At 55.2% G+C, this 19,470-nt stretch overlaps 6 protein-coding genes across 6 annotated transcripts; 3 read left to right on the forward strand and 3 right to left on the reverse strand.

Annotated features, from left to right (window-relative positions):
* Positions 1–1,048: 1,048 nt before the first annotated feature.
* On the forward strand, positions 1,049–2,273 carry CDEST_04411 (Putative Luciferase-like domain, FMNH(2)-dependent dimethylsulfone monooxygenase SfnG; the record flags this gene model as incomplete). The annotated part of the gene is made up of 2 exons (XM_062920570.1): positions 1,049–1,101; positions 1,154–2,273. The coding sequence occupies 2 exons, from the start codon at positions 1,049–1,051 to the stop codon at positions 2,271–2,273; spliced, it is 1,173 nt and encodes a 390-aa protein (XP_062776621.1).
* Positions 2,274–3,340: 1,067 nt separating this feature from the next.
* Positions 3,341–5,099, forward strand: CDEST_04412 (Putative acyl-CoA dehydrogenase/oxidase and middle domain superfamily; the record flags this gene model as incomplete). The annotated part of the gene is made up of 4 exons (XM_062920571.1): positions 3,341–3,920; positions 3,986–4,459; positions 4,523–4,631; positions 4,689–5,099. Exons 1-4 carry the CDS (start codon positions 3,619–3,621, stop codon positions 5,097–5,099), a joined length of 1,296 nt encoding a protein of 431 aa, XP_062776622.1. The 5' UTR covers positions 3,341–3,618.
* Positions 5,100–5,309: 210 nt separating this feature from the next.
* CDEST_04413 (Putative mitochondrial carrier domain superfamily) lies at positions 5,310–7,358 on the reverse strand (the record flags this gene model as incomplete). Its single annotated transcript, XM_062920572.1, has 8 exons — positions 5,310–5,706; positions 5,755–5,887; positions 5,974–6,145; positions 6,222–6,408; positions 6,484–6,601; positions 6,692–6,818; positions 6,904–6,990; positions 7,053–7,358. 8 exons carry the CDS (start codon positions 7,356–7,358, stop codon positions 5,682–5,684), a joined length of 1,155 nt encoding a protein of 384 aa, XP_062776623.1. The 3' UTR covers positions 5,310–5,681.
* A 747-nt stretch (positions 7,359–8,105) lies between these two features.
* CDEST_04414 (Putative tannase/feruloyl esterase, alpha/Beta hydrolase) lies at positions 8,106–9,704 on the reverse strand (the record flags this gene model as incomplete). Its single annotated transcript, XM_062920573.1, has 1 exon — positions 8,106–9,704. The coding sequence occupies one exon, from the start codon at positions 9,702–9,704 to the stop codon at positions 8,106–8,108; it is 1,599 nt and encodes a 532-aa protein (XP_062776624.1).
* Positions 9,705–12,863: 3,159 nt separating this feature from the next.
* On the reverse strand, positions 12,864–14,851 carry CDEST_04415 (Putative ceramide glucosyltransferase, nucleotide-diphospho-sugar transferase). The gene is made up of 2 exons (XM_062920574.1): positions 14,527–14,851; positions 12,864–14,469 (listed from the first exon to the last, which is right to left on the reverse strand). The coding sequence occupies exons 1-2, from the start codon at positions 14,622–14,624 to the stop codon at positions 12,939–12,941; spliced, it is 1,629 nt and encodes a 542-aa protein (XP_062776625.1). The 5' UTR covers positions 14,625–14,851; the 3' UTR covers positions 12,864–12,938.
* Positions 14,852–15,158: 307 nt separating this feature from the next.
* On the forward strand, positions 15,159–18,427 carry CDEST_04416 (Putative tRNA-splicing endonuclease, tRNA intron endonuclease, catalytic domain-containing protein). The gene is made up of 2 exons (XM_062920575.1): positions 15,159–15,343; positions 15,662–18,427. The coding sequence occupies exon 2, from the start codon at positions 15,680–15,682 to the stop codon at positions 18,107–18,109; it is 2,430 nt and encodes an 809-aa protein (XP_062776626.1). The 5' UTR covers positions 15,159–15,343; positions 15,662–15,679; the 3' UTR covers positions 18,110–18,427.
* Positions 18,428–19,470: the final 1,043 nt, after the last annotated feature.

The following is a 19,470-nucleotide window of genomic DNA, read 5'->3' on the forward strand; positions in this document are numbered from 1 at the left end:
AAGGGAAAAAACCGATTCGAAGGAGCGCTCCCGTGAATAAAGCAATGAGATGACAAGAGAATCAGTTGAGTAAGTCAGGAACTGATAAACGGGATCTGGGAGCGTGAAGAACTCCCACAAGACGGACGATATCAGAGCTGCCAAAGCTCAACAACTCCCGCAGCTGCCATGCCCAACCCAATTAATTACACCCTTGAGTTCAGAGCTTGGAGCTCGGCCATGTCGCCATCAACCAAGTAATGACTGCATCCGAATAAGGTTCGCAGATCTCAAAGGAATCCCACCTCGCGCCATCCTAAGAAGAACGAAACGATGGGGCCGTGGAGGTGGCCCGCGTGCGGGTGGTCACAAATCCACCGTTACCGCTTCATCGGGTCCTTTTTCTCTCTGCCAACATCTCTCCAGAAAGTCTTATCCAGAGGTGTGAGAGCGGGGCAAACTCTCGGCTCCTTGTTGTACGGCCCCCATTTCCCAGTCAGTTGGGATGGCTCAAGCTCGCCATTCAGTCTGGAATGATGTGATTGCCTCAGAAAAGGGGCCGGTTGAGCGGAAAAGCTGTCCCCATCGGCGTTGCATCTGCCGTCGTGCACCGCGATGTGCCGCGGCCGGGGTGAAGGCGCATCTATCTGAACTCTGACATGCATCCCGAGCGTTGCACTCCAAGATGGCGCCATACCCAGCATCAGGCCAGTGACGCAGTTTTACCCCGACTGGACCTTCCTGTGGACCTGCCGATCGTGATGGTTCCCCATGGTGGTAAAAACAGCTCAGAGCTAGTTTGCCGTTAAGCAATGTCGCGATATTATGCACTGCTCGTCCCATTACTTCTCAGGATTCCAGACACCGCGGTAGCCGTGCAGCAAACCATCAGTACTCGGTATCATTCTTTTCACGTTTGGCAGACATCCAAATTGACTTCTTTCTTCAAAATCAATACGATTATCCTCTGGATTAAGCAGACCTCGAGCATTCATACCACGCGTTCCACGCCTCTCTGTCATTGGAATCTCACACCTCCCCATCTGTCTACTCATCATCATCAGCCAGGATGGCGGCTCAACCACATCCCCTGAACACCGAATCAGATCGGTTGCTCTTCGCGTACGCTTCACACATTCCAACTCATCTCACAAATGGATCACTGACCTGTCAGCTACTGGGTGCCGAACGTCTCGGGAGGTCTCATCATCAGCAAGATCCCACAGAAGACGAACTGGGACCTCGCAAGCAACGTCAAGTATGCAAAAGCAGCAGAGAAGGCCGGCATCGAGTACGGCCTGACCCAGATCCGGTTCACGTCCGGGTACGGCGCCGCCAACCAGCACGAGTCCGTGTCCTTCTCCCAGGCGATCCTCCAGGCCACCGACACCATCAAGGTCATCGCCGCCATCCTCCCGGGGCCGTGGAACCCGACGACGGTCGCCAAGCAGATCGCCAGCATCGACCACTACAGCAATGGCCGCATCGCCGTCAACATCGTCAGCGGCTGGTTCAAGGGAGAGTTCACCGCCATCGGCGAGTGGTGGCTCGAGCACGCTGAGCGCTACCGCCGCAGCAACGAGTTCATCCGCTGTCTCAAGGGCATCTGGACGGCCCCCGACGACGTCGGCTTCACGTTCGGCGGCGACTTCTACCGCTACCGGAACTACGTTCTCAACCCCAAGCCTGTCCAGAAGCCGCACCCGGAGATCTTCCAGGGCGGCAACAGCGACGACGCGCGCAACAACGGCGCCGAGGTCAGCGACTGGTACTTCATGAACGGCAACGACCTCGACGGGTTCCGCGCCCAGATCGAGGACGTCCGGGCGCGTGCGGCCAAGGTCGGGCGCGAGGGCGAGGTCCGCTTCGCCGTCAACGGTTTCGTCATCGTCCGCGAGACCGAGGAGGAGGCCGTCCGCGTGCTGCAGGAGATCCAGGGCAAGGCCGATGCAGAGGCCGTCAACGCGTTCCGCGACTCGGTTCAACAGGCGGGCGCCAGCACGGCCAACAAGAAGGGCATGTGGGCCGACAGCAAGTTCGACGACCTGGTCCAGTACAACGACGGGTTCAAGACCAAACTCATCGGGACCAAGGAACAAGTTGCCGAGCGTCTGGTGCTGCTCAAGAGCCTTGGCGTCCACCTCGTGCTGACGGCCTTTCTGCACTATGATGAGGAGATTGAACTGTTCGGAAGGGATGTCCTGCCGCTGGTTCGGCAGTATGAGAAGGAGGGCCGAGGAAAAGATGCCAACTTTGAGATCGCGAGAACGGGGGATGTTTACAGGAAGAAGTAGGGAAAGAATACCACTGGGTGAATTGTCCTCAACGGGAACTCTCATAGCACATCAGGCACAGTCTACGTATCGATAGTTTTGTAGTCTAATTAAGCCTATATCGATAATAGTTCGATAATAGTAGACGACCCGGACATGGGCTGACTTCTGGGCTTACAGAGGCAGCAATTGGCGGTTGCCTGTTCCGATGTGATTGGGGCCATGAATGCTCTGTTTGAGGGGATCATTTAGCGGATGGCGTGCGGGCCTCAGTGCTGGGTTGGGCTTTTCTTGCTCCTAGGTGCAAAAAAATAAAAAAGAATAAAGGTCGTCCAAAATCTCCCCAAGTCCAGTTTGACTTATTGTTCGAAACTCAAAGACACCACAATGTTGCGTGCAGTGTGATGTTGAGCTAGCAAATTTACTGCAGCCGAGCATCTCCTCGGGGCATGCAATGGGGAGGACTGGGGGCCTCGGGGGTCTCAGTAGTCTACCGGCCGGTGCCCGGATGTCCGGTAGCCCCGGCGTCAACCGGACTCAACCACCCTCAAGTGAGAACATCTGGGGGAAACGGACAGGATCACATCAAAACAGACCACGATGATCTTAACTGTGAGTGATGGGGTTCATAGAGGGGCGACCCGGGCGATGTCGTCTGCCCAATGCTGCGCAAACTATTCGGCTGGTGCAGTGAACCGCACAAGTGCCAAGCGGCAATCAGCAGAGTTTCCCATTAAGCTTTGATTGCTGAAATATAGCGTGTATTGCGAGCTCGGTGTTGGATGTCACCTTGGTCCAACTACCGACCTCGCAGACGTCTCCGAGTTGGGGGAGTCGAGATAGAAAGTCTGCTCAATCTCTCGATTCAGCCGAAAGTGACGGACGACACGTACCGTACCCCGCGCGGTGGACTGTTTCGTTCTAAAATGTGACTCTGTCCCTGCATGACGCGTTCGCAGTCGGCGTGGGGTTCTGGACACCGGGACGGGGTGGGGAGGAGATGCAGCCGTGGCATGCCGCATTTACACCTCGCCAGCGGCGATTGCGACATCATCACAACATACCGGTGGAACCTTGCGCCAGCAGCGGAAAGCGATGCCGATCCTCCATCACTTGTCTGGAGTGTATCGTGAGGGGTCTTCGAATTCCACGTATTAATCCCTTTAGATGCGCATCGTGGTGTTGGATTTGGGTCAAATTGATCCTGGTGAACATTTCAGCCATCATCATCAGCAACTCGCACACCGGCAGTGTCCTCCCTTTTCTTCGTCGATCTCTTCAACGTCACATTGAATCGTTTTCCCCGTCCAGTCCAGGTCACCGCGTGCAGTCAAAATTATAAAATCTTGAGACCAAGCTTGCCACGATGACCAGCAACGCCCGCGACGTGCCGTCGACGGACCCCAAGGTCTACGATGAGTACAAGTCGAGATGGTCCGATCTTCCGCATGACGAGACCAGCTGGTTACAGCGGGCCAAAGATGTCGCTTCCATCCTCGCACAGGACGCCGCGCTGCGCGAGAGGGAGAACAAGGCGCCCCGGGCCGAGGTGGCGCTTCTTAAACACTCGGGGCTCCTGAAGATCCTCGGCTGGAAGAAGTACGGCGGCGGCGAGCAGCCGTGGAGCGTTGGCTACAAGGCCATCCGTGAAGTTGCCAAAGGCGATGGGTAAGTCTTCGTCCAAATGGCAAAAAAAAACCGCCGTCTGACCACCATCTGACTCACTTCCCCAGCTCAATCGGAATGCTCCTCGGCTATCACCTGCTCTGGTCGACGACCGCCAATGTCATCGGGAGCCCTGAGCAGGCGGACCGGCTACAGGACCTCATCATCTCCAACAACTACTTTGTCGGGGGCGCGGTGAACCCCCGCGACAGCGACCACAAGATCACCTCGGATGGCGAAAAGGTCGTCTTCAACGGCTTCAAGCACTTCAACACGGGCGGCGTCATCTCGGACCTGACGGTGTTGGAGGGCGTTCTGGAGGGCACCAAAGACCACCTGTACGCCGTTGTGAAAACGGACCAGCCCGGCATCGTCTTCTCGCACGACTGGGACAACGTCGGGCTGCGGCTCAGCGAGTCCGGTAGCGTCAAGATCGAGAACGTCACGGCGCCCTGGGCTGACGCGTTGGGGTGGGATGCGAGTCTGAAAAGGCCCGATCCCTCGATTCTCGAAATCCCGTTTGCGAGTTTGCTCCTGCCTACGTACGTTTGTTCCACGGCGGAGGTATGAGGACGATCCGCGAAGGAGTGCTAACCTCCATCCAGGATCCAACTTGTTTTCAGCAACTTCTACATCGGCATTGCCTGGGGCGCGTTAGACTTCGCCTCAGCTTACACCCGGAAGAACACCCGAGCCTGGCCTTTTGGCGGTGATGTAAGTAATTCTCTCAAGGAGCTCCCCCCTGGTAACATACTGACGGTGAACCCCCAGAACAAAGAGAAGGCTGAAGACGAGTTCTACATCCTCTCCACCTACGGCAACTTCCTCGCCCACCTGCGCGCCGCCGACGCGCTGGCTGACAGGGCGGGTCTCGAGATCGACAACCTGTACCGGAACTCGGGGGACCCATCGAAGCGCGCCAAGGTCACGGCGCGGGCCCGCGGGGAGGCGGCCGAGTGGGTCGCCAGCGTCAAGGTCGCCGCGACGGACACGGGCTTGCGGGTCACGTCCGGCGTCTTCGAGGTCACGGGGGCCAAGGCCACCGCGACGAAGGTCGGGCTCGACAGGTTCTGGAGGGACATCCGGACGCACACCCTGCACGATCCCGTGGCGTACAAGAACCGGGAGCTCGGGCGATACCAACTCCTGGGAGAGGTCCCGGAGGCCACGTGGTATACGTGAGACACGATACGGGGCGTTGTCATGTATGGGGATGCTCTTTGTCCTTGGGGAGTTCTCGGTCTGGAAGCTATCTCCTTGATCCCAGCCTGTCTGTAAATATGAGTTAATTTAGCAACGTCAGTCGTATCTGTGAGTTTTGTGAAAAATTGATGCATTTCCATCACAGTGATAAGACTTCACAGTTCAGAGGCCAAATTGGATTCTGATCGTTTTCTCGAAGTTGCTTTTGATGCATATCCTCCTTTAAACGTTTACGTTTGAGCTATGTACTGTTTGGAACAACCAAATTCATCCTACGCGTCATTTAGAGCAGATTGGATATGTTGGATTGTTTTCCTTTGTGACTGATTCCGGTGGAAGTCTATATGTCCCCTTTGACGACAGGTGCGGCCCGTACTTCCAATGTGCGTACTTCTATTCGTAAACTTGTCTTTCATAACAAGGAATCGACAAGACCATGATGTTTAAACGATAGTCCCTAATCCAAGCGTAAATTCGAGTGATCATGTGCCTCCGATCTTGGTTCGGTTCAGCAGCCGTTGTGGGTGACATAAACCCAAGTCAAGCCGAGTCGAAACAGATTCAAGACTGCGTCTTCTTCTCCCACCTGCAAAGGATCAGTCGGGCTCGCGCGCTGGTTGCAATCAAGACTTACAGGTCGAGGAAAAGCTTCCAGAGAATGGAGAACAGGATGCCTTGCAGACCGTTGGCAAGGATGCGGGTCTTGAGACCACGGCCGAGGAACCCAAGAAATCCGTCTCGCTGGATGACGATCTTGGCGGCCTTGGCTGTTGAGCGGAACAAAGCGAGGTTAGCACAAGGGCCCCTATCTCACCGGAAGAGCAGAGAGACAAAGCGGGACGGAGGAACTGACAGTAGGACACCTGGGTGTCGTTGACCTGGCGGTAGGTCTTGACGACCCTCAGCGAGTTGGACACCGAATCCGAGATGACCGAGGCGCAGAACCCGATGAAGGCGAGACGAAGCAGCCACAGGAAGATCTGGCCCTTTTCAGGCTCCGGAATGTTGGCGGAGAGGTAGTTGTACTATCGCGGTCAGTATGTTAGTTATCACGAGCATCTTACGGTGGGACGAGGGGAGGGGTCATCGGCTTCTGCTTACAGTTGCGAACCAGGGGTAGTGGCCGACGAACGTCGCCGCGGCGGTCGCGAAGGCGCCCCACCACAGACTTCCAACTCCGTGCGTCTTGACGCGCTGGCGGAGGATGGCGGTGCCCTTGGCGCCTTGGGCCTGCAGAGTGGTCTTGAGAGTGTCGATGGGCGTTAGGATCATGCGGAAGGCGGCGGCACTTCAGAGGGAAGTTGAGTTAGTAGGTTTGTCATAGACTCATGAAAAGCTACTTAGTTTACGGTCTCGGACTTACCAGAGGGAGGCAAAGATGGTCTTGATGAGCGTAGGAAGCTGGTTCAAGAAGGAGTTGGACTCAAGAAGGGCAAGGATACCGGCGTTGGCAGCCGTGTCACCAAACCGAGATACGGGGCCTATCGTTTCGTCGGTCAGTCTGATCACACTCTGGAAATCATATCAGGGAGCATTACCGCCCCGTCAAAATACAACTAGTGGGAACGTACCTTGAATGAGTGCAGGCCCGATACCCTGGTAGTATCTTCGCACCCCGCCGTCCTGATAGAGTACGCTAATGGCCTCCCTGAAGCCACTCCCGAAACGGTACTGATAGTTCATGATGGTTCGTATAGGCTATGCAATACTCATGTCAGTCGCCGAAAGTTCCAGCATGAGATCAAGGTCAGGCATGAAAGAGCCCTTGACGATGCGTACGTACCATGAGAGTCAACACCTGCAAAACCATGGCGGCGGCGCCGCTCAAGCCACCGCCGAGGGCCCTCTTCAGCGCTGCTTTGAGATCGAACTGCATCCGAGAGTCAGTCACTCAAACCATGACGTGTTTGCACAGCGGCTACGGCGGCTCACATTCGTGTCCTTGGCATCGACCCAACCCTTGATGAAGATGGCCAGGAAGAAGATGGCGAGCACGGCCCAGAACGCTCTCCACAGCCACCAGCCGGTCGTGCGCTTCTTCGTCTCCTCTCCATCCTGAGGCGCAATGAGAGGAACCTGCTCGGCGTCCTCGCGGTCTTGGTCGTCGTCGGCGGCGTGACCGCTCCGATCCCGGGCCTCTTGCTGGTTCGCCTCGTATTCGGCGGGGGTGCCGAGGAGCGGCGTCCTCTCGTCCGACGGCTTCCGCTGGCTTTCCAAATCCTTCTGAGCTTCCGCCATGGTCTCAACGCAGAAGCAAGTGAGAGAGAGTTGCCGGAAGAGTTGGATGAACTTCGTAGATGTGTTCCGGCGAGTAGCCAGTGTTGGCAGCGGCAAGTTTCTTAGTAATGTGACGGCGGGTTTCGGTATCGCGTGTATGCGGGGGGTTATCGCGTGCTTTGAAATCCAGCTTGGACAACTCTGGGTCAAGCCACAACGATCCTTCAGCCACATCTTGACTCGACAGGGGTGAAGTTCAGATGATCTCGAGTGTTGACATCATCAAATGTATGCGGCACAGTTAGATTTCAAACTCGTCTAACTCTTCATCCTCTTCTTATTTTTCATCGTTGGTTGCAATTAACTCCTATAATGATAGCACTCAGGGCCCTTAAAGTTTGGACCGAAGTCTGAGTATGATTCGGAGAAACAAACACCTTGAAGCAAGCTACGTGACGAGTGGATGGGTCCCCTTTGTTAATTCGAGTACAACGGTTCTTTGTCTTCCTTTTATTCTTTGTTGCAGGCCAGGAGCGTTAGGGAGTCTTGTATTAAGAAGTGCTGAAATTAGGCTAAGGATTGCTGCTCAGCTTGCAGCAGATAGCGCTATTAAGGCCCTTAGTAAGCGCTCTAAAGCTACCAGCCACAGCTGCACCAGCCACAGAGGCTGCGCAGGACCTCCAACAACATTCTTCTTTGTACTGTTCAACGGTCTGATAACGAAGTACACGAAAGTAGTAACCATGCTGCCGATTAACCCCCAGTCCTTTAGTCCGAGACACATTCCCAGTTGTTCTCATCCTTGAAGTCGCCGGGCCCCTTGAAGACATTGCGTGTGGGCCAGCGGCAGTGCCTGCGCTTGTAGTCAACGCCGGCGCTGACCGTGTTGTTGACAAACGCCGTGCCGGTGACGTGCTCGGGCGCGACGCCCTCCTCAACCCAGCGGACCATGGCCATCAGCACGTTCTCCTCGGGCTCGAGGCTGGCCGAGTTCCGGGCCTGGTTGCCGATGTACACGGCGCCCGTGCCGCCACTGCAGTGGGCCAGCCCGGAAATACGGAAGAAGCGATAGAACTCGTCCAGCTCGGCGGGCGTTCGGCCCATTGTCTGGGCCACGTGTTCGTAGTACCGTGGTGAGTTGTCGCTTGAGATGGTCCCGTCGACGAGGCCGTGGTAGTGCAGGATTTTGCCGCCGCGCTGCTCGAACGGGGACAGGTCGCCGTCCCAGGTCTCGATGTTGAAGAGGTTGAGGCTCGAAGACCTGACATAGTCCTCGGACGTGACAGTGGCCGGGTCCCAGTTGGAGTCATTGTAAATGGCGTACTTGAACCAATCGGCGGCGCCGAACGGCTGGCCGGTGAAGTAGGTCTGCGGGGCGCCCGTGAGCTCGGCACCCGGCTGCAACCGCGGGTAGACGAGATCGCCCGAGGCGTCCAGCAGAGGTGAGTAAATGGCGCGCAGAGTCTCAACCTGCTTCTGTGTGAGGCAGCCGTCTGTATGGTTACTGCCGACGCCGCAGAGGAGGCTCTCGGGCTTGTAGTCGCAGAGGTCGGGCGACTCGAGGAAGCTGTCCTTGGCGCCGTCCAGCTCGTCGCACTGGTCCAAGATGTCGTCGTGGATGGCCGGCCACATGGACATGGGGATGAAGGTATCGGCGCCCTGCTGGCCGGTCAGGGGGAGGAAGTGACAGCTCCACGAGGTGAGGTTGTTAAAGGAGAATGCAGGGGCGCCGGCAACAATGCCATCAAAGTTCTCAGGGAAGGCCTGCGCCTGCTTGAACCCCTGGCGTCCACCAGTTGAGCAGCCGAGGTAGTAACTCTTTGTGTGCGGCTTGCTGTAGAAGGACTTGGTGACGTCCTTGCCAACCACGACACCAGTGGTGAGCGCGCGGTACGAGAAGTCTTCGATAACATCCGGGTTGTTCAAGAAGGGGGCTCCGCTCATGCCATCGTGGCCGTTGTTGGTGGCCACGGCGGCAAAGCCGAGTGAGGTTGCGTAGTCGAGGTCTTCGTACTGAATACAGCCTCCCAGGCCGCCGTTACCCGTGCTCAGGAAGCGGCCGGTCCAGTTCTCGGGCAGCCACGCCTCGAATTTGATCCCGGACCGTGGCGATGTGGCGATGCGCGCAGTGACGCGGCAGAGGTTCGCCGTGGCAGTCTGTGAGGCACGGCCGCAGCTGGGGTCGGCGTCGGGGAACTGAAGAGCGGTTCCGGCCGGGACGTACTCAACGGCAGTGGCGTTGGCGCCGGAAATCTTCAAAGAGGTCGCGAAGGAAGAACAGTGCTGCTCAAAGGTGGTGTTACTGTGGGAGAGGGCAATGGCTTGGACGTTGGGCGCCAGAGCGCCGCTCAACAACAAGGGAAGCATAACGAAAGACTGACTTGTCGAGGTCGTGAATGGGATTGATGAGCTCATTTGATTTCAGGCTGACGAAAGAAGTCAACTTATAAGAAGCTTCGTTTGATCAATAACCCTTGACAACGCGTAAGGAAAACGTGAGCGACCCATGTCCTCCCAGATCATGATGTCCTAAATCGGAGCCTCAAAGCTCACGGGCCACGGTGACACCGAGCACTGATCACACGACATATTTATCTTTACTATTTAGGTTAAACAGCCGGCAACTATATATAAGGGGTTGCAATGGCATGGGAGCCCCTAATGTCACCCACCTATCGCAACCTTGTCCGATCACCGAGTCCTGTCGAGCGGGTGGTTGGCGTAGTCCCGCTAAATGAGGCACTGCTCTACGTGACACTCCAGGTTCGACGGCCACAGACCCCAGTCTCTGTATAGTAAGTACTGCAAATCTAATACCACTTGCCTTCAGCCGTCTTCATTCGAAGAGGCAGGGTGAGGGGGATAAGCTAAACCTACTCATGTCCTGAATCGTATGACGATGAGACAGCTGCACACCCGACAAGAGCAAACAGCAGACCACGTAAAACATCTGTCATATGTCTGCGCCGGTAGGGAAACCCCCTACGGCATCTCCTATCTACGGCTATTCTTGCCTTCGAGATGGCGTCAAATCTCGGCCCAACAACCCTGGGCTTGTGCTGATCAGCCCACAATTGGTGGATGCTAAGACAACCCCAGGCACGACTGAAGGCGCGGCAGTTGTCCGCGCAAGCCCAGACTAAACCAGATCGGCCCCTAAAAGACTGGGTGGTCGGAGGTTCAAATGTCGGATTCGATATACTTCCGCGTCGGCCCGCTGTAATGCTTAGAGTAAGGTAGTGGCAGTAGGTCGCTTGACAACTTTAGTACACGAGCTCAACAGCCACAGGCTGTTTGTTTCTTTCGAAAACTAGACGGCGTTTATCCGTACCCCAGAGGTTTGTGATTCATCTAGAATCTATAAACTCTCATATGTCTAGTCACATGAACACACGAGGCTATCCAGAGACCACCTTGGTTTTTACGAGCTGATCTTCTACAGAGGACGGTAGCACTCAAAATGCGAATGAGTCGTTGCACACAAACTCTGCTGGTTACTAATGCTCAGGTGGCATAACGGCATGACGATCCGATGGTACATTGCTAATATTACGGTGCAACGCAGTGCCACCCATTCTCTCCCTCTCTTATGTAAAGATCAGATTCAAAAGATCAGATAAACCAATAGGAGCGTCCGCCTGCAGGTGGCTGACACTTAAAACATGTCCTTGCCCGCTGCTAGTCCGCAAACAGTCGAACCCGCCCCCGCCACAGCAACCTTACCCTGACCACGATTGCTTGGAACTCATCCGTCTAGCTGGCCTTGTTTATGGAAGAGACCAGTGGATGCTCTCAATCTTTCATGGTATTGGGACCTGCCGTTTTCATCGGTCTCTCCGGCTCAGATCCAACTTCGTCTAGAGCACGTCCAATTAAACTCTAGACTAGATATCGACCCTCATTTTGCCCGCTCTTCTAGACCCTTTCCGTTTGATTATCGCCGTTGCTAAGGATTCCTGGTGATGTTGCTCGTGAAAGTCCAAGGGAGATGAGAGAAGGGTGCCTGGGAGCCAGTCGAGACAAAGAGATTGAAAATGGTGATGCTGTCCAGATGCTCAGCGGAGTTGTGCGGCGGAGTTGTGCGGCGTGTTTCACTGACGAGACAGACTTGCGGAGATCCCAAGCTTGTAGGGTTAACTTTAGAGTCTTAAACCATGTTCACCTTTTCTGTTTTAGTAGTTGGATTTACAAGGTTATAGGGGTAAGTACAGAAAATACCTGGCAGGGATATTTCACCGGATACCCTGTAAAAATTCCCAGTTGTGCTTATCCCCGCATATAACCTTATGACTTATAGAATTACAGCACATTTTATGAGGAGAAGTTCACTATCAGGCCAGCAGACTGCCAGAAGTACTGGCAGTAGGGGTGTGAATGTTGAGGTGGGTAGAAAATACCTGGTAGGGTTCTTTTACACTTGACCTGTACGGGCCCCAGCTAACAGGCTAAGTCACCGGCGATATTCACCCTTTTTTTCACGAACTGAACCAGCAGACTATCTACTGGAGTACCCTGATAAGTACTATGAAATTCTAAGCTTCAAGCGAGCCATGTCTTGCTGTGAGTTGAGGATAACTTCTATAGGTAATACTAGTGGTATAAGATGCAGGCTCAAGCTGCTGTTGGACAGCTCAAGGAATCCTAATTTAATAATTACTAAATCGCCTACAGAATCAACATAGCTAGTCCTAAATACTTCCAAATCGACGCCTTACTCAAACACAAAACCCTTGGCGGATACTGAGTCAAGCTGCCTAATCTTAAACGCCACATTAGTAGGGGTCTTTTACTTTCGCCAGATACGATCGTACCTTCACTTCGGCGTTTTAGCTTGGACACTTTGAAAATCGGAGACTTTTGTGGAAACACATTGAAGCTCCGAGGCCTCGCGAACCTCATGGTGCAGTCTACACATCATCAAGACACCATGCAGCAGCACCGACTTGTCAAACTCAGTGACTTGTCTGATGAGATGGCTATTGATTGGGTGGCAAAGCCATCAGACTTTAGATTACCTTTCCAAAAAGAAAATAAGAATTACAAGGCAACAAAAACAAAAGGCTTGATAGTTACTTATGAAACATCTGTGATATGGGGTCCCTGGCCCAGAAAGAGTTTGTCGGTAAGAGGGCAGACAATCGAAAAACGTCAACGTCAACCGCTGCTTGCGAGGCGAACCCCAATGCAACCAAGACCGAGTTCCTTCAGTCTGAGCAGTGTTATTACCCAGCACACCACCTTGTCATCTTTTGCGGCACCATTCCCCTCGATCCTTTGCCCGCAAAGTCGCAGTGTTTCGAGTCGAGCGTGGACGGCACCGCGTAGCTCCCTGAGGTAGGCCCGCAGCGGGGGCGGCGATGACGAGAATTGAGGTAGTCAGGATATGAACTTCAGCAGGGAAGCCGACGCGACGGTCGGCCGACTCAAGGATATGTGCTATCTATGCCTTGGATTGGGAAATTGGACAGGTCAGGGGCTCTTTTCCAACTGCATGCAAAGGACAGCTCACAGACAAGCCAGACTAACAAAATAATGAGAGGGAAGTTGTCCTTATGCAAATTTATCATTAATTATGTATTGAATTATGCTACGCGGACTTAGTTAGTCTACGCGGTCTTTGCTTCTCGATCGATGGGTGCCCTCTGCGTTCGTGAGGCCATTCAAGACGCCGTGTGACGCCGTCAAGGGTTGCGAACCAATTTCCACGACGCTCATGTCCGAGCGAACGTTGAATGTCCGGCCTCTCCAGTTGACAGTCGATCCGCAGAAGACGGCCCAGGTCCAGATGGGCATGGCGAGAAGCTCTCTACCTATCCAAGCGGGCAGCCATTCCAAAAATGATCTCGGAGGAGCCCCGCCAGGCGTGGCGGTGCCCCTGGCGAATTTGGGCGTGTTCTCGTCAACTTCCATAGTGTATCCGGCATGGAGGCGGTTGTAGGTGAACCAGTCGCACACCATCCAGATGGTCACAAAGGCCAGCCAGTACAGGCCCATGGCACCCCACGTCTGCGCGGTGCCGAAGGTATCATGAAACCAGGGAAGGGTAGTGACGGCAAAGGCGAAGTAGGCGCAGCATAACAGAGACTCGACGCCGGGCTCGATCAGCGTGGCGGCAAGGACCGTCCATTTGCGTGCGCGTAGCCACCGAGCGCGACGCGCGAAGTACGCCTTGACAGACATGCCGGCCATCGGCTGGACAGCGAGGTCACCCATGACGAGGCCGTGGTTCTTCATGCCCGGCAGCTTGGACCGCCACAGGAGATCGCCGATTAGGTGGTCCTCGCAGATGTACTCGGAGAAGTAGTCGATGCCCTTTGGCAGGTTCTTGCCGGCAGGGAGGATCGGGTTTTGCAACGGGTCCGTCACGGTGTCCAGGTGAGACTTGCGGAACATGTTGCTTTTGCCGACGGCGCAGGGGGCGACGCCGACGGTGTTGATAGCGCTGTAGAACTTGGCGTGGGTCGTGGCCATGAACATCTCGTCGAGGCGGCCACCACCTTGCTTCTCAACATAATCAAGCAGGGAGGGACTGTGGCCTGAGCTGGCGACCTGCGAAGGGCCGCCCTCAGAGGAAGACAGCAGCGTCTGTGTTTCGGTCGAGATGTCTCGTGGAGAGACGGTGTCGACGACAATCGGCAGGAGGTGGACGAATTTGTAGGGTTTCACACGGCTGCCGTCGGGTCCGTATCCCAGCAGCTTGTCCACCATACGCCCGGCGACACCCTTCGCAATCCAGATGTTGCAGTCCATGACCCAGATGATGTCTCCCTTAGCCTCCCGGTATGCGCGGCTGATGTTCCTGACCTTGGGATTGGGGCCAAGATTGTCGATGTGGCCGTCGCGACCATGCAGCAGGGGGTCTTCGTCTTCAACCAGCACCCGGGCATCGAACCCTGGGAAGTCTTCAACCAGCTTCACAAGGACGGGGTAGGCCGGATCGCTCTTCTCGGCAACGCAGAGGTATATCGTCAGCCTGTCGCGGGGATAGTCTTGTCGGAACGAAGATGCGATGCAGTCGTAGAGGCCGTGCTCGATCCCTTTTACGGGACGGATGATGGTGATGTGCGGCACATCTTGCTTCCGGAGCGAGGACGAGACGGCCGGTTTCAAGCGCGAGGAATAGGAGAGAAAGCTGGGCAAGGTCAGTCACTCGTGCGTGGTAGATGAGGGGGCTGGAGGTTATGCTGACATTCTGATGATACCAATGGACTGGACAATGTAGACGAAAGTGCTCCAGCCGGCGCAGACGAGCGCAATAGCTTGCACCACTGAGGGCCAAGTTGCCATGTTGGCTTCGGAACGAGGTGGGCTTATGGAGAGGAGATGTGACCCAGGAGGAAGCTATCAACTGCTAACAAACACCGTTCAAAGAGAAAGGCGTGTCAGCAAGTTGCAAGCATGTCAAAACTTTGAAAGCAGAGCCGCCCGAAAAAGCAAATTGGACCGGTCGTCTGGGGGGCGGGGTGGGCGAAGGATCACCAACTTCCGTAAGAAAGTCGGTAGCCATCGAAATGGGAATCCACGCGCCCCACCGACGGACGGCACGGAGCTCTGAGCTTGGAATTGCTCAGACATTAGCCACATGTGCCACACTGGGCAGCTTGGTAGACTGACGCCTTGCGATTGGGGCAGAAAACTGAAGATGAATGTGGATGGTGCCCGAGCCACATGTCATATGTGGCTGGTGGATGGGTCGACACCTTGGCCGGCCGCATTTGCAGCCGCATCCGTCTCCACCCGAGTTATTCCGGACGGCACGCAAAACCCAGAAAGAGTCAGACGGCGGGGACGTGACGGAAGCGAGCGATGGATACGGTGGATTTCCTTTTTCTACGCTGAAATTTTCTGCGCAGAGCACCTGGAAGCTCTTTCCTTCTCCTCCAACCACACGCGTCTGCCCGCTCAGGATCAAGCTCCCTCGAAACAGTGAGGTGAATTTTTTCGGCTTGAATGGCCCAATTGACGGGTGATCTGTCGGCTAGACGGGTGGTATTCTCCTCCAACAAGTAAGTTGCTACGCGCGCACTTTTCTCTCGTGTTTCTTCCCTTCGTCCATGGCGGGTGAGGGCTGGCTCGACAAGGCTTTTTCTCGTTGCGATTCTCGACCTCGCGCTTGAAAAACTCTTGCTTCCCTGCCGTTCCCCGCCGCTTGTTTACTATGATGACACAATTACCCATTTGTGCGAAGAGGCGTCTTCATTGAACCTCGATGATGCTACAAATAGACTACAACGGTATCTGATGTAAACAAAAGCGCATTTCGTCTTGGATTGACCTCGCGAAGACTGTGATGGAACTTCAAGCTAACCATTGCTCAAAGACAGACATGACTTGCTAGTACAATGTCGCAGACTAAGAATACGGGCTCGCAGCCTACGCAGGCTTCGGCGCCTGCTGCTGCTGCTGGTGTTGTTTCGCAGAGCGCCTCAGGCGTTTCGACAACGCCTCGGCCGAAAGGCTTGCCGTTGTACAAAATCTACGAGCTGCCTGCTCCCATACGGACCTTTCCGCTTCCTAGCTTCTACCCGAATAATCCAATTTCTCTTTTCCATGTCCTATTCGCATGGGCGAAACAATCCTTGTTCCCACCGCCTGCTGAGCCGTCCATTGTGCACGAGGGTGTCTGGTCCCCAACATCCAAATCTATCAACATCATCGACGAGAAGTCCATGCGCGCGCTGTGGGAACAAGGGTTCTACGGCAAGGGCAACTTGAGTCGTAGTGAGCCTAATTGGCTGAAGCGCGAGCAGGTCAGGCGCGGACTGGTGCCGGGTCAGGTCAGCGAGTTGGTTACGGCCAGCAGACGTGAAGAGCGGAGGCAGATGAAGTGGGAGAGGGCCAAATCCGAACAAGAGGCCATCAGACAGTTACGCATACGAGAAGCACAACTAGCCGCCAATCAGACAGCGGCAGATGATACAGTAAAACCGTCAACCTCGTCTGTCGAGGCTGAAGAATCCTCAACAAATACCCAATCCACCCATGTTCCTGCACGAGAAGCCTCGACAGACGCGGAACCCTTGCCTGAATCAACATCTTCCCTGTCTAAATCCGATGCTGCGGGCAAGGACACCAAGACAAGTGTACCTGAAGTGTCCCGAGACAGCGAAGTAGCTGTCTTCGCCGAGCCTGGGGCGCTTGAGCTGTCTCTTGAAGACGATGCACCTACCGTCGACGAGCCAGCCTCAATTGAACTGACCAACGGGACCTCGTCTCACGCTGTATCTTCGACTATCACCGCCGCCCACCCGTCACTTTCGCAAAAGTCAGAAGCACACATTCACTCTGGCAAGATCGCGAAGCCCAGCGACTTCCTACAGTCGAGAGAGGAAGCACCGGGGGTCGTTGTCGAGTCAAAGACCGTCGTCAAGTCAGAAGATGCACTGCCCACGCCTATATCGTTAAGCTTGGCCCCTGTTGGGCCGACGGAACTTCTTTCTCTTCCCAACTCCCGCGCCTTCGTCGCAGCAACGACCGAGCAGATTGCTGAAGCGTCTGTGAATGGCGACTCTCAACAGGTCGTTGTCCAGCACCTCGAGCCGGCGGATTCCGACCCCGAGAGCATGGACGACGCATCTCAACACTTGCTCACCAACGGTCATTCTGTGTCATCGGTCGTCGCCATCATATCTCCCGTCGGGCCGTTGGAACTTCTTTCATTACCCAACTCGAACACGCCTCTTGTCAACGGGACATCTGCTGAAGATGCCAACGATGTTGACAGTCGCTCGACTGCAAACATTCCGACGGTGGCGGAAAAACTCTCGACTATCCACGAGAACGCTGCCTTCGCCGAATCTGAAAACGAAAGTCGGACAGTGACGGGACACCTGATCAATGATCTGGTCAACGGCGTCAACGGCGAGAGGGCTGCCCATATAAATGGGTTGAATGGCGTGGCCAAGTCAGCAGTTACCTCGGCGGACATCCCATCGACGCCCAAGTCTACCAAGCGTCGTAAGAGCGTTCGCTTCTCGCCCAAGGTCGAGTCGGCTACTTATGAGCTGTCCGATCCTCCCAGTCCCAGTCTGGCTCTGTTCAACGTAACCAACGGAAAGGCAATGGTGCCTGCCAACGGTACTGCGCTCGGGCCCAGTGTCCTTGAGGCAGAGTCCAAAGACATAACCAAGTCCGACGACAGCAAATCTCTTGAGACGTTGACCGAGGTTGAGGCGGAGTCAACTGAGACTCTCGAGATTGTGAACAAGGAGCACCTTCAACTCACATCGGAGGAAGCATTTTTCCTCGCTTTTGGAATGGGCGCCCTTCGGGTTGTCGACCCTGTGACCAAGGCGCCGATTCCCACTCCTGAGCTCTTCAACTTGTTCCGATCATATTCTTACTTCCCCTCCCGAAAGGCAGAAGAGCTTCAGCCCGACGACGGTTTCTTGGTCAACTACGCCGTATACCACCACTTCCGCTCGCTCGGTTGGGTTCCCCGAGCAGGCATCAAATTCGGCGTGGACTGGATGCTCTACGCCAGAGGCCCCGTGTTCGACCATGCCGAGTTCGGCGCCATCATTCTGCCGTCCTACTCGGACCAATGGTGGAAGGACAGCGACCGTCAGCTGCCGCGCAAAACGTGGCACTGGCTCCACGGCGTCGTGCGTGTGCTGTCTCACGTCCAGAAGAGTCTGGTCCTGGTCTACGTCGACGTCCCAGCGCCGCCCCAGTTCGACGAGGCGATGAAGAAGGGCCCGACGGAGGTTTTCAAGCTATACAAGATCCGCGAGGTGATGGTTAAGCGATGGTCGAGCAACCGCAACAGATGATGGGCTCACGGCCAAAGCTTACAGAAGGTGTTTGTTCCAAGGGCATGATGATGATTGCAGGGAACGACGGAAGTAAACAAGCAGGACGCTTGAATGTGTTGGTTAGGTTCCGGTTCATGCAAGGATGGAACGGGGTGTATGTGAAACAGATGGGCAGGTTTATGCCCGTAAGGAAGCATTGGACACACATCAACATTGTATAAGTACAACGGGAAAGTTTGAAGACGGCATCTTGGGCTCGCTCACGACAGGCTCGAGTGCTGCAATAGTATACCCCCACTATAATTGTAAGATGATGATGAAGCAATCTATCATCACAGGCAACTTGCGTGCGTGCTGTGAACCTCATTTCACCTCATGTTCTCACTCCCATGAGTTAAGTTTTCGGGTCTCGGGCTCATCCTAGCTGGCGAATGTGCCGCCCGCTGGTCCAGACGGAGAGCTCCGCGCCGCTGTCCCAAGATCGCTTGACCGTTATGGGCCCCAACTAACGGCCTGAGGTCGCGCACACACACACGCACTTTCGAAGCCTGCCTCCCCCTGGACGCCGATGCACCCTCGTGTCCTAATCTGACGAACTGGGACGGCGAATCTTATTCCAGGGACCGAGCAAGGGCGTGGACCCCGCAGACGTGCCTACCTACCTCCAATCGATGAGGGTGGGATTATGCTGCGAGCGGTACTTGTGTGTTTCCCGCAACCCTCCCCCCCCGCGATCTCGGGTGAGATCCTTCCTGAGAGATCTGACTGGACCGAGTGCCGTCCGCTCGCCCGACGTGCATCTGGGGCGGGGGCGGGAGGGGAATGCACGCCAACGTATATGAGCAAAGAGCTGCATAGTAAGACGTCAGTCAAGCTGGCCAGCTCACGGAGCTAGGTATGTAGCTAGCCAGCTAGACAGTTCGGACAATCCATCCGACAATCTTCCAGTCTATTGACGTCCCCCCGCCAGAGAATCTTGGCCTAGTTTGGGGCTGGTGGAGGCTGGGGAGGGTGTAGGGCACAGAGCACTCCATCGCTCTATCAAACTTATTGGACAATTCCCATTGACGGAAGAAATCAAGCTCACCGTCGAGGGTGGGGAGGAGGAGGGGGGAGGGGAATGCCGGATTCCGTCCACCCCAGCATCAACCCCGGAACGCGCCAGGGGTGAGGCCACGGACTGGCCTGGCCCGACTCGCCCGCCTGAACCTGCGGTGCATTTCATCTGAAGCTTCGTGCCTGTGACTTCATGTAGAGTATTTCTTGCCATTCAAGGGGGGGTCACGACAAAACAGGAAGTTGGATTAGATTGCGGGGTGGCAGGGGGGAAGAGGGATGCAACGGGATAACTTGCCCAGCTGGCTTTACACGGAAAGACA

The sequence above is a fragment of the Colletotrichum destructivum genome, chromosome 3 (assembly GCF_034447905.1).
Source record: "Colletotrichum destructivum chromosome 3, complete sequence".
Classification (NCBI taxonomy): domain Eukaryota; kingdom Fungi; phylum Ascomycota; class Sordariomycetes; order Glomerellales; family Glomerellaceae; genus Colletotrichum; species Colletotrichum destructivum.